This window comes from Sphaerodactylus townsendi, linkage group LG07, assembly GCF_021028975.2.
Source record: "Sphaerodactylus townsendi isolate TG3544 linkage group LG07, MPM_Stown_v2.3, whole genome shotgun sequence".
Classification (NCBI taxonomy): domain Eukaryota; kingdom Metazoa; phylum Chordata; class Lepidosauria; order Squamata; family Sphaerodactylidae; genus Sphaerodactylus; species Sphaerodactylus townsendi.
The window spans coordinates 99159661-99174064 of NC_059431.1; the positions used below are offsets into that span (position 1 = coordinate 99159661).

Sequence of the window (14404 nt, forward strand, 5' to 3'; positions counted from 1 at the left end):
TTATAGATTGTTTAAGAACCTCTACCAGGAACTCCTCCAGAGAGGCTAGAATGCTCCCTGCTCTCTGTCATCAACCTCACTTTGAGATATAATATAGCTGCTTCTGAAGGGAATATCTTCTGCATATTCTGTCCTCTCCGGTCCCTGTTTTCCAAACTGCTTTGATCAAGTGGCAGCACCCTCTATACAATGCCCACCAATGTGTCTAATATGGGAAGGTCTAGAGCAGTGGTGGTGAACTTAAGGCACGGGTGCCAGAGGTGGCACTCAGAGCCCTCTCTGTGGGCACGCGCAAACAGAGTTGCCCCCACCCCCACACATCTAGGCGGGTCTGGGCCACTGGGCTTGATTATTAGCATTAAACCTAAGACCTAGTTTTGGGGAAGCAGTGTAGATAACCCTGTTAAGTGCTGTTAAACCCCACTGATTTTCATGCGAAGAACTAAAGTGCGATCCTTTACCTGGGAGTAAGCTCGGTTGCTGGCAATGGGGCTTGCTTCTGAATAAACCCTCCTAGAGTCATGATTCACCCATTGGAAGAGTTGCATGTTTGCTTCAAAGCAAAACCACTGACTACCACCAAGCTTACTCCTGAGTAATGCATGCCTCTGAGCCAACCGTTTTTTTCTAAATAAAACCTCAGTATTCAGGTTAAATTGCCGTGCTGGCATTTTGCGATAAGTGGGTTTTGGGTTGCAATTTGGGCACTCGGTCTCGAAAAGGTTCGCTATCACTGGTCTAGAGGAAAGAAGGGCATCTGGTTCTAGAGTTGGAGCCCCGACTCTGGTGGAAAGAAGCAGTCTCCTAGATCCATCCCAGCCTCCCCTGAAGAAGTGTTATTGGAGGATCAGACTCTGAATTCTGTACCTGGTTACCACTAGCAGAATTCAATTCTGAGCACTCACAGACTGCCCTGCTGGGAACTGTGCCACTTCTTGTTCCTACCGGCAAGATGGCGTCCAATTCCTCAGGTGGCTGGGAAGAGCCCCTCTCTTTGTGCATTTTACCTGTGTGCTGCTCTAAGCCTCTGGGTAGACCACAGAACTAGTTCCCAGGCAAGCCATTTGCTTTTTGTGCTTTTTGTGCATGTTGCTCCAAGACTCTGGATATACCATAGCATTACTTTCTGGGTGAGCCTGATCGATGATGGAGGTAATTTACCACTGGCATGGCTGTTAAGGAAGCCTCCAATGTCATCTCTGTAGTTGCTTCCAGGTCTAGCTTTTTGGTGGAAGTTGAAAATCCTCTGTAAAGGCTGATTGTAGGCCACAATTTATCCTTCTTACCTATCCTAAAGTCTCTAACTCTGGAGATGGAAGGAGAAGCAAAACAAAAGGATGAGGGAAGAGACACTAATGAGCAAAGTGTAGGTTTTTAGAGAAAATAGAAGAAAATTAGTATAGGACTCAGAGCCTATGCCTAACGCTCTTCTCTCTGCCTGAGGTGGGAAAAGAACGGAGGCAGAATGACTCCCTCTACAGGAAACAGAAGTGGAAAGAATTTGTTCCAGTCTCCCTGAAGGAAGGGTTGGGAATTACCCACTGCCTCCAAGGGAGAATGAGAAATGATCAGTGTTTTATGTATTGTTTTGTTGCTGGTTCCCTTGTTTGTCCATCTTTTGGCTGATCTATGGATTAATTTTCTGCCCTTGCTGTGTGAGGTCCTGACAACTGGGAAGGACTTACTCTCCCAAGCAGATGTATGAATCTAGCTCTTACCAGCTGATGAAAGCATAGGTCCCATCAAGAATAAGTTCTCTATAGTAAATTCCAATATAGCTTTCTTTGCAATTTTGTTTGTGAGCGGCTTACTTCAAAAAGCTGGGACAATTTTATATTTTAGCTTAGCTATGTGTATTTCCTTTTCCTAAAAGATTCTGAGTGATTTGCTGACTGGCAAAATGAGATTGGGTTTTTCAGAAACAGCTCATTTCAGTGGTAGTGTGTGTTAATTTCTGTTGCGTTTCCCTGTTAACTGTCTTGTGACATACTGAGAAGGCTAAATAGTAATTCTTGGTAGCAGCTGTGTTGAGTAATTTGAGTCCCTGCTGTTGGATTGACCTGGAAAAACCTAAGTTCATTGCCACACAGGGAATACAAGCTACGTTGCTTTTCAAGTCTCTTGTCAGAAGTTCCCCAGCTCAGGTTGTCATTCACATCCCCATGGATATTCACAGATTTATCATTTTGCCCACTGTTGGCGGCATAAATGGATAGGAGACATGAGTAAAAATATGCATTTCTAAACCAATAATTGTGTACGGTTCCTATGGGTTCTAGGCTGTGCCTACATACATGCTGTAGTGAATCTTGGCTTTGGGAAATTAGCTGGATAAAGGACCGCTGCAGCAACCATGTGTGGTCCCAGTACACATCTCTTTCCAGTCTTTGAAGACAGTCATGGTTGCCCCAACTCAAGCAATGACACGATCTACCAAATTACCACTAAGTATGGGTTTAACTGAGCAAGTAAAAAGAGGCTGAAGCCACTCGATGCATGTAAAAACATGTGCTTACAGAATTAAAGCATTATGATGTAAGCGGTTAATGCTTTTTGTTAAGTACAGTGAATTATACAATCATCTTATGCTTTAAAAGACTGCTTGATATTTAAGTCGTTACCTTGAGTTATGAACACAGTAAGACTGTTTCACATTAGCTACATGTTTCACAACACAGCACCATAGGCAGACATTGTACTGGGGTAAAGCTGCCTCCCTGGAATAATTTTCCATTGTATTAACATCTCAGCTGAGTAGGAAGCATGCGTGTTAAAACAAAAATGGTCAGGAGGAAGCACAGTAAAAGCACAGTGTTTATTTTCCCTCAAGGGAGCTGAAATACAATATGCAAGCATTTTTTTTAAAAAAGGTCACACACTAATCCTCACCACAAGGACTATGATTACATGCTACATAATTTGATCAAATCAAAGGACTCAGAGTTATGGCTCATCAAGGCCTCATGGGGTGATGGCTCCGGAAGGTAATGGACTACCTATGACAGCAGTTGGGTGGGTGGGAATCAAATATCACCTTGAGTCTCAAAAGAGGCACTGGAGTAAATATTAAGTTCTTTCTTTGCCAGCAGTACACACAACAGTTATTTGTCTATCACTGAAGACCGCGTATGAACTGTAACACAAGCTTGTCCCAAGCCACATGGTTAAAATTCTGAACTTTAAGAAACTGCACAAAATCTATAGCAGCTTAATTTAGGAATGGGCTATGAATGCCAGAGATGGGATTTTGTCAAGTACACATGCAGTTTAAAGTTTCTTTTGCGTTAGTCACTTAGCAGCTCCCTCTGAAAGCAAGTATGTTAGTTTTTAACCTTTGCGTAAAAGGAAGTTTCATGCTACTTTTGTTCACCTGCAATACTGTTGTTAAGTGTCTCCGGCATGGAAGCTTTCAACCATGTTAACTGGATTAGGATCCTATATAAACTTTAACAGGGAATGAAAGCAAAATCTTATAGGCTGTTAGGGTCAGGGGGTTTCTTCCATCTTGTTTTTCCTGTCACTACATCGCCACTTCCTCCTCCCACACAAGTTTCACTGCGCATCTGGAGCTCAGTGGTGCTCCTGTAAAGCCAGCACAGTGGCATGGCGATACACTGTGACATTCCAAACAACTACACATCCAAAACACATCAACATATGTAGGGGCTGATGAATACAAAACCTTTAATTTCACATCTTAACATGAATCATAAATACATGTGCATACTGAAGAGGGAATATAATTTAATACTAAACAGAAATCACTGAATACTAAGCCAGTGCGTTTGCACACAATACAATTACAATGCACAAAATTAAAAAAAACACAAAAAAACAGCCAGAGCAAGTTCGCGCCTGGATTTTCTTAGGCCATATGGAAATATGAACGTCAACCTACTTGATTGAAGTAGCTTTTACTAATTTAGTTTGTTAACCTGATTTATAAACAACTTATTATTTAATATTATAGGGACAATGGCAAGTTTAAGAGTTGAGCAACTGCAGTCCTTCACTCATCCACAACTGACGTACGAGACAGGTGCCACAAGGGGACTCAGGGGGGCCTTTCTAACTTGTCTGGCACTGGACGCCACCTCTAGGGTGGTGCTCGTCGTCTTCATAAGCTTCCCCGTTGTAATGTTGCCTTCTTTCCTGAGATGGGTCAAAGTCCATCAACTCTACCTGGTCCATTTCTTCGGCTTCTTCCACATCTTCCCTTGGAGGCAGCAGCTTTTCCAACAGACACAGCTTATCTGAAGAAAGGAAGCCACTGTCTGGAAAGATGACCTGTAATCAGGAAACAAAATTACTGTCTTCTCTTACACCTGTTCCTTCTCTGCAAAATATGGCATTGTCAGCTATGTATTTATTGCTTGCATTATTATCCCGCCATCTCGCCAAAGACTCAAGGCAGCTATGAGAACAGAAGCTTTAGAGCACAGGTGTCAAATTCGTGGACTACGGACTACAGTTCCCATCATCCCCTGCCAGCATCATGATGGCAGGGGATGATGGGAACTGTAGTCCGTGACATCTGGAGGGCCATGAGTTTGACACCTATGTTTTAGACTAGAGTGAAAGAAGCACACTGCAACTGCATCTTTTATAGAAACCATCTTCTTGGCACAGCTTTGACCTTTTTAAAAAAACCTGTGCTATACATACAGTCTCGACCATGTGGAAATAACAACTTCCCATGTGAGGGGAGGGTTCAGACTGAATTGGCAATTTTCACTGATTCCCCCTTCCCTTCTCATGACACTCCTCAGGGCCCCTCATCTCTCAGAAACATTCTGTGGAGATCAGTAAGTGAGGAGAGGTAGAAAAGTTCTGCTTAGCTTGGATCCAATCCAAGATTTATTCAGATCTTCAGCCATTTCAGCCACATCTTACCTTGAACTCAATGATCAGACGGCCCTTTTCATATGGTCTACGATAGATAGGCATGCCCTCATTCAGCACACACTTAATATCGCCATGCTTGACAATCTGACCTAGAAACACAAGTTACCATAATTTATCATCATAATCCAATATTTTCTTGCTAGCATCAGTTATTTTTGACAGGGTAGAGCCAATGTACTCTGCTGTATAATGAAGCAACAGCGCCAGGCTAGAATGGCTCATAATTTAAAAGATTACATGAAGTGCAGACAGGCGACAAAGAGGAAGACTGAACAAAACAACTGGTTCACTGTACGTAGAACACAAAGATCGTAAAATGCTGCTTCACATATCCTTAAAAGGCCACCAGCTGCTGAAGTAGAAGCTGGTCCAAGAAAAGTCAAGGTAAAGTTCCTCTCCTTTTGTGAACCACAAAAGCTGATATTGAGGACTGGTGGGACCCCGTGAACAACCGTTGCAAAACATGGGATGGAGCCACAGAAGTCTACTCAGGCAAAGGCCCACCTCCCTTTTCTGCTAGCTGGGAAAGGTGGCAACGGTTTGTTTCTGCAAGTAGCCGCATGCTAACAGGTCCTGGATTCAGAGGTGCACCATGAGACACGGAACGCCTCACCTGTTCACAAGAAAGCTACTGTGAACTTCAACAGAAAAGTCAAACTAAACTCAAAGATGGTCTTGCATAAGACCTTGTGTAAGGAAAACCATGAGAGCTGCTACAGAATCTACTTAACACTGAACCTTGCACAAGATCTTATGCAACAGGAGTAGCTGCTGTTTTTTTTAACTCACAGCTCTCTGGATCCAGCTTTCCTTACATCATGACAAGCAATGGATGCAAACTATAGTGCCATTTCTGGCAATCTGGGCCAGTGGGATGTGGCAGTTTAACTCCTTGAGCAGCTTCACTAGCAAAATGGTGGCATCACGCACAGAGTGGGTATATCACCTTCCAGCTTACTTGTTTCCCTTTGGCTGTATCAGCCCCCTACTCCTGCAGACTAGGCAGGGGACCTTAGAGTGTCCAGGTTGTACCACTTGAGACTACCAAGGAAAGAGGAATTAAAAAATTCCACAACAACAGGTGGGACTAGAACCCAATACAGGGTGCGGGTCATCCTTTCCACTGGTGACGGAGAAATTAGATGTGCACCTCCCTAATGATTTCCACACTTTACAGGCATTCTGCTTTTGACGGCATTATTAGTTACACCTTCTCATATATGGAAAATTTGTACTCCATAGATTTGGGTAGATTTCTACAGATCATAGTGAGTTTATAGTTGCTGCATAGTGCAGTTAACTTTATTCCAAGGATTCATTGCTTGGAGCTTTACCATCAACGACAAGCATTTTCACAGTGGAGTCTGGGTGTAAACTTACCAGGGTGAGAAGTAATGATTATGGTTCGATTATCCAGCATTGCAATAGGTTTCTGAAAGCCACAGAGTGCTTCAACCAACTGAATATCCATGCTCATGAACAGGTCTTCACCCCGTCTACAGAAGCAGAAAAACAGTTTTTGCTGTTGAAGGCCAGGGTTAGCAGATGCTGCAGTAGGAGAGCAATTCTAGAACTGCAGATTACACTCCAACAGCCCCTACAAAGGAAAGGCCTATCTCACTATGGCTCAACGGTTAAGAGAAACATATAAGTAAAAGGACAGCACTATGCAGCTCAATGTAATTGCATAGTCCCAAGTTTTCAACCAGGACTTGGGAGGCTGGAGTTTGTATCTGCTTGGAGCTATGGAAGTTCACTGGATGACCTTGGGCACTCTTTCAGCCTAACCCACCACACAGAGATAAACTGGAAGATAAAAGAATCCTATGAGCTGCCCATACTCCTTAGAGAAAGCAAAATGAAAACTTTGTCTTCAGATATATTTGTTTGGGAAGAACTTATTTCTGAAGGAAGGGGAGCCATCTTCACTATTCGCAAAGTGACACCAAAATGCTAAACTGATCCCACGTTTTACTGCTTCCTGCCGAAAAAAGGACTACAATTGCATTCTGCACTGGTGCTATGCCATATTTCATCAAGTTTTGGAACATGTCTTTGAAACCATAAAGGTACTGTACCCAAACAAACATATTACTAGTCTCAAAATATTGCCATTTGTCAAAATGACAGCAGTTTTGGTGAATAAACTGGGGAAACGATACAGAAACATACTATTACTTTAATGTTCTGTTTCATCCATCTTTCCCAGCTCAGAGCAATAGTGTCGGATCGATGGAAGGAGATATTCTCAGCTCCTCCTTCCTCTACTACTGCCAAGGGGACGTGGCTGTTTCTGACAGGATGCCAGGGACTCTCATGTTGCCCCTAAGAACCAGTCTGTCAAGTAATGGTGGATGATGGGTGCCACTGTAACCACGGCTTAACATTCAGGGTAGCCTTAAGAACTCATGAAGATACTAACATTTGGGAGCAGCTAACCAATGGGCAACAGAAAACTGATCCCCAGAGCAACAACATTGATTTGAGGGCTTCCAAACATGCATGCTTTCTTTCAGAGACTGTATTCGTGACAATGTTGTTCTAACACAAGAGGGCAAGGGTTTTAGTACAGTGACAAGCTATGAGGGCAAGAAACCAAAAAGGATGCTCATGCCTACCACTTCCAAAGTGGGAATGGACACAAAAAGAAATGGAGGCAACACAGAACAGAAAAAAAGGATGGGAGACCACAGCTAGGATGTGTAGGGGAAGATTTCTTCAGAAAACGCCACGAAAATCATTTTAGTTCTGATCACACGCACTGGGATTGTAAGCAACAAAACAAGCACACACAAAAACAAGATTCAGATTCCTGCTGAATCTAGGGTAGTTTCTGCACAGCCAGATTTGCGGGACTGCATTGGAATGATTCATGCCGATGCCAGCCCTGGGGCCATTTGCATGAACAGCCCCACAGGCTGCACAGCCGCGCAGCCCCCCCCCCCCCCGAATGGCTTCTTACCTTCTCCCTGGCTTCTGTTGCTCTGTGGGGGCCAGGGGACACGCCCCCATGGCCAGAGCGACAGCTGAAGCGACAGTGGCCAGGAGGTGTGTCCCCTGGCCTCCTCAGAGCGACAGAAGCCAGGGAGAAGGTAAGAAGCCATTTGGGGCCGGTGCAGGGAATATGCCAGCTTCCACCCGCTGCCGTTCACTTGGCAACAGGTGGAAGCCAGCGTATTCCAAAAACCTCGCTCCCTGAGCGAGGTTTGAATACATTGTTTGGGGAGGGAAAAAGAAGCACTGTATCGTTTTCGAAGCACTGCCTGTGTGAAGCACCCCCCCACGAAACAATGTTTTACCGGGCCAGAATCGGTGATTCCAGCCCGTGCAGAAAGGGGCTAGGTGAAATAGGTGAGGGTTGGTACTGAATATCTAAAAATAAAGATGAGCTTGGCAAGCATCTTGGTCTTGCTCTAAAAGCACTTCTTTTGCATTTCCCAAGTGATCTAGAAAACAAGTTCTGGGATTTGGAAAAACACACATGTATGCTTGTAGAGTTCAAATACAAGTCTTGCCTTGTAAACAAAGAATGGTCTTTTTGATCCAAGACAATGATGATGTCTCCAGGCTCCAACCCTGGCTCTTGATCACCTTCACCGTGAAAAGTTATCTTTTGACCATCTTTCATTCCTATTGAAAGAGAACCACATCAACACTGACAAACAATTCCTTGTATTCTGGAATGTTATTAGATACTAACACTTTCCCACAAACAGTGACATTACTGCATTTTTTGTACGCATAGAACAGAATTCTGCCCTCCCCCAACTTCTCCACACTAATCCCCGTTTTGCAAAGCTAACTTGAATTTAAAGACTCAAAGTCACCGATCAGCACATACCTTTATCAATATGAACTTCCAGGATTTTCTTCTCTCTAATAATCTTCCTTCCATTGCAGTTTTTACACCGGTCCTTGGGACTGATGCGCTCTCCATGGCCCTGACATTCCATACACACAGACTGAATTTGCTGAACCATTCCAGGTCCTATCTGGTGAATTCTTATCTGCATGCCTGTCCCTCTGCAATTTAGGCAGCATTCCACAGCACCCTTTTTACCACCTCGGCCTAGAAAACAGCGTACAGGGGGGAAAGTACGTACATTCATTAAGTAGATGTTCCCATATCTTTAAAAATGGAGTTCAGCTGAACTCAGTAGAACATTTTGCCCAAATGGAAGTTCCAGCATCAACGTACCTTCACATTTGTCACAAATCACGTTCTTCTGCAGAGCGAGCTTTCGTGTCGCTCCATTGTACAAGTCTTCTAATGTTACTGACAACTGATGAACAACATTTTTACCTGTAAAGAAATGTTTGAGAAGTCAGGATCTGCCCCAATGCAGGCAAAAATATACTACTATTTTTTTTTGCACTGATTAGTGCGGATCTGATCAAACTGAGGTGTGAAAACACATAAGCATTGTCCCACAGCCCAACATCTACCACTGCACAGAAATGTGTATCTGAGGCTTAACTAGACAATACTGGCTAATGGCAGTGGCTAAGAGTTTGAAGTACACTAGCAGTTTTATTTTCTGGCAAGTGTCAGGAATGGGTGCTGCTTCAACTGTGTCAGCCAACACCATTTTACTCCAATGATTGCTGTATTTTTCTCCATATGCAAAACTGAATCAGACCATTAAAACACTATTAAAGCAGCATATCTGCTATTGATAAAAAGCAAGTAAGATACTGCAAAAACTAGCTTCATTTTATTTTATTCTGAAGTCAGGCCAGGGAAGCAGCCTCCATGAGATCTAGGGGAAAGTGGAATCTATTGTGCCTAGAAGCTACACTTGTGGCTGGGTGTTATGCAGACTTGGCTGCCACCAGGTGCGTACCACCTCATTCCTCCGAATCCTAAACGATGCCAGGTTCTCAGCCACTTACTACAAGCTGCACTCTACCAAAACGCAAGTCATCAAGCAAGGGACTGGGTCAGAAGTGGTCTGGCTCAATGACTGGGAAGCATGGAAATCGTCCTCCCAGAGCATACTACAAGTTTACAAATATGATACCCACAAGAACAAGAAATAAATGTCAGACAACTACAAGGATTGTTATGGTTAACTGAAGGGGGATTTGCATTGCCATCTATGTCGGATGCTGGTCAACACTTCTGCCTAGATAACATTAGATGTACAGCATATTAGATGTAATTAATGGACATTTTAGCAAAACCATAACAATATCAACACAAAAATGATTATATTTTGCATTCTTTTGCTTTAGAAAAGGGGGTATTCATCTTCAAACTCCATACAAATTTACCAGTATGTAAGCTGCCCCCATTTGATACTGATAGGCTCTCCTGCGGGTGGGGAACTGCCACCCCTGGAGAGAAGCGGGAAGGTCTTGCAGGCTGGAAGTGCTGTTGGGTGCATTCTTCCCCTATGCACTTTGTAGTTGGGCCAAGACGTTAACAGGAAGAGAGGTCAACCTCTCTCAGCTTGCTAGGAAAGAGACTGGAAACAGCCCCTGCAATCCAGTTACCCTGTGTATGGAAAGGCCTCCCCCACACCTGCGGAGTGGGAAGGGCCGCTTGCGCAAAAGACAGTAAAGGGCTACAATCATGGAAGGATGAGACGTGCAAAACAGCTTGAACTGGTACTCGCCAAGCAATCCCTGAAACAGCACTATAAGCATCAATAGTCCCAACAACTGCAAAGCTCCACAAAGGCTACCACAGCAGTTGTTGCATGGTGCTGAGCTGAGGTGAGCAGGGTGTGTGTGTGTGTGTGCTCAACTCATCAGCCAACAGAGAATGTGGGGTGGTTGCATTTCTTAGGGAATTGAGAAGAGTAAGATGAAGAGGAGGGTGAAGGGAGGACAACCCAAGAGATACAATGTCAAGCTATTACATTTACAATCACTTTTACATAATGTTGTTATTCCTCACCTCTTCTCTCCCTTTGCATTCTTCCACCTCCTCCAAAAAACATATCAAAGATATCCATAGGTGATCCAAAGCCGCTTCCGCTACCACCCTCTTTTATAGCTTGTTCACCACCTTTATCATACAAGTCTCTTTTCTTGGCATCAGAAAGTACTTCGTACGCTTGAGAGATCTGCTTGAACTACAAGATAAAAATAAAAACATTTATGTAAAGCTAACATAACTCGACTTTATATAAAGGCTGAAGGTAGCCACATTGATTTAAAACAAAAGTGGGAAACAAAATAACAGGAGCTGAAGTTTTTATAACCTAACTACTGAAAGGTGGCTAATTTTAAAGAAACAACTGACCCTCTCCCAGGTTCAAAAACAAGCCCAGTCTTTTAAATCACAAATGACTTCAGATATTCTATTAAAGGTAATTTAGAAGTGTTACTAATGGCTCCCCTGCTCAACACTCGTCAACCTGGCTATTACAAAATACAAGTCACGTGTGGAAACTAGTACTAACAACACGCCCACATACCAAAATGAAGTTTCAAAGTTTGTCACGTGCTGGGGAAGAGGATATACATTCAGGACTGGTAACAATAATCCATCTCAGAATGCAATTAGCAGGGTTGGGATGTCCTTGTCTGTTCTGCCTCTGCTACTCATTTGAATTAGAATATGGTGGGGATCAATTCACTTCCTAGATGAGTTCATTCTAGCTGAGCTCACTTGGAAGGGGAAATCTTCTGCATTTCCTTTTTACTTGCCAGTTTAACCCTTAATAAACTTTGGCTGCCACAAACCAAGTTGGGAAGTGACACGGCTCTCAATGCTGTGACAATTAAAAAAACTATCTGGATGCACAGGAAAAAAGCCAAGAGCATCCACCTCCATCCTCTGAGTAATCTTAATGGTGCTTGCTACCCATGAGATGGTGACAAAAATAACAAACAGGTTAGTCCACTGGACAATGTAGATGCTCATGCTATTTTAAGGTCTTATTAGAAACACTAAAAGTCCTGCTGCAGTTTCTGCATCTACCAAACTTGATGCTATAGGTTTTCCTGGAAGAAGAGCCAGTGTGGTTTAGTAGTTAAGGATGGTAGAATCTAATGTGGAGAACTGAGTTTAATTCCCCATTTCTCCACAACAGCAGCGGACTCTTAGTTAACTGGATTTGCTTCCCCATTCCTACACATGAAACCTGCTGGGTGACCTTGGGTTAGCCATGGTTCTCTCAGAACTCTCTCAGCCCCACCTAGAATCTCAGAGTTGGAAAAGACCACAAGGGCCACCAAGTCCAACCCCCCACCATGCAGAAACAGACCTACCTCACAAGGGGTCTGTTGTGGAGAGAGGAAGGGAAAGGAAGTAAGTTAGTTTGAGTCTCCTTACAGGAAAAAAAGGGTAGGTACAAACCCAAACTCTCCTGCTTCTTCGTCACAACCATCACCCTGGACTCCATGCGAGATTATGCTCTTGGGCTTCTTGTTCACTTAGCATAATTATTTGATCTTCAAAATAGGATGAAAACCTCCACTTTTCTCATAGGCATACTAGAAGGGTGAGGGAGGTCATCTTTACCATATCTTAATCATTCTGTACCATTCTTTTTGTCATCAAGACAGCTGAGTTATAGTGATGCTGTAGGGCTTGCAAAGCAAGAGCTCAGAGTGGTTTACCACTACCTGCCTGGGTATTCCTTGGAGGTTTCCCATCCAAATACCTGCTAGGGTCAAAAGTGCATGACTGACCCAAGGTCACTCAGCGGCTTTCTATGGCAGAGTGGAGATTCAAACCTGGGTCTCCCAGATCCTAGTCTGACACTTTAACTACTATACCATGCTGGCTCTCCCTCTGTACCATAGAGAGTGAGATTAAAGTTTCTGAGGAGTAACTGATCTGCATTTCATGTTCTCAACTATTATCGTAAACAACAAATATTGTCAAAATTTTGATCTTGCCTTTCCTGTAAAGAGATCAGAGAACACTGTGATCTCCTCTCACCCTCTTATATTGTCTTAACTGCCCCAGAGGGTAGGGATCTGAACAGTCCCTCAAACACAACCACAATATCCTCTACAGCAATGGTTCTTAACCTTTCAAAAGTTGTGTACCCCTAGGAAACCCATTTCCCTACAGCTGCCCCCCCCATATTAGTAAACCCATTACATAATTTTTTCACGTATCCCAAAAACTATGGCCCGTACCCCTAAGGGTACACGTATTCCAGGTAGGGAACCACCTCTCTGCAGGATTACCGCAGAAGAAAATGAACCGCTTGTGATGTCTCTATACAGATCAGCTGGTGTGTTTTAGACACTTGCCTTTTCACCTTCATTAGGATTCTTATCAGGATGGTATTTCAGTGCCAGCTTCCTATAGGCTTTTTTCAGTTCCTCTTGGGAAGCGTTAGGCTTTACCCCAAGCACATCGTAATACGTAGTCTCCTTCACCATCTTGCCACTGATATCTTTTACAGGGGAGGAAAAAAATTGAGAAAAATGACAAATGAATGAGAAGATAAGGCTGCATTCAGAAAACACAGCAAACCCATCCAGAAGGCTAGCAGACCAAACCCTTCCCATTCACCCCTGAAGCGCCTCCAGTCAGACAACCCATCTTAGTCTAAAGGAACCCAAACAGAGCATCCCATTTGTTTTTACACACTGATGTGACACTACAGCTTACACCCCCCTTAAAAAAAAAAAGGACTTAAAAACTTGTCAAATCTATGAAGTAGTCCCACTGCAGGTCTAAAAGGAAATGTAACACGGTAGGCATGCTGGGCCAAAAGCAAATTCGTCCCAGCATGTCTCCCCGTCCCTTATTCTTACACAGATACTACTTTATAGGTCTGACAATTAGACCAACCTTGTTACGAAAGAGAAGGCTGCCCTTTTCTCTCTCCCTTAAAAAAAAACCAAAACCCCCCATATATCGCCTTTGCCTTACTGAACCAAGAGCGGGGCGCTCCAACATCCCCCACTCCCCACATTTCCACACCCTTCACAGACAAGGGGTACTTCTGCCTTCTCCACCCCATTAACACAGGTTGGGTAATAAATTAATAATGATGATGATAATGACGGAGACGATACACTTTGGGGAGGAGCTTCCGACCCCAAAGCTAGATCGTGCCCCCCCACAACCCGGCCTCATCTCATCCCCCCCCCCCCGCCTATCGAATTTCAAAGCCCTATCCCACCCACCCACCTGGTCAGGTCCGCGCCGGAATTATCCCCTCCCCCACCCCAGCGCCCGCCGGTTACCGCTGAAAGCTGAGGTAAAAGCAGCTTCTTTCTTCCCACTGCTCTCTCCCCCCCGCCCTCGGGCTCCCCACTCACCGCGCACTCTCGGCCGAGGGGCAAAAATCCGTCTTCAGGCTCCCCACCCCTTCCCCGACAGCAAGCCAAGCCCGGTCCTCGTTCGCGGCGGCCTTTAGCCGAGGCAGACGATCTCGACTTTTCTGGAAAGTTCCGAGCCGGTCTTAGGCTAGGCAGCATCCGGGGATTTTTCTGATTCAGCAGAGCTCCACCCGTTCCGCCGAAAGTCCGCCTCCCCGCCTTGCGGTCGCTCGTTTCTATTCGACGCCTTTTGGTCAGGTCC

The 14404-nt window shown here is 44.2% G+C and overlaps 1 protein-coding gene across 1 annotated transcript; it reads right to left on the reverse strand.

Moving 5' to 3' along the window:
- Positions 1 to 2801: 2801 nt before the first annotated feature.
- Positions 2802 to 14316, reverse strand: DNAJA1 (DnaJ heat shock protein family (Hsp40) member A1). The gene is made up of 9 exons (XM_048502939.1): positions 14143 to 14316; positions 13123 to 13268; positions 10808 to 10985; positions 9104 to 9208; positions 8747 to 8974; positions 8421 to 8535; positions 6286 to 6401; positions 4894 to 4994; positions 2802 to 4287 (listed from the first exon to the last, which is right to left on the reverse strand). Exons 2-9 carry the CDS (start codon positions 13252 to 13254, stop codon positions 4069 to 4071), a joined length of 1194 nt encoding a protein of 397 aa, XP_048358896.1. The 5' UTR covers positions 13255 to 13268; positions 14143 to 14316; the 3' UTR covers positions 2802 to 4068.
- Between the last annotated feature and the right edge of the window lie 88 nt (positions 14317 to 14404).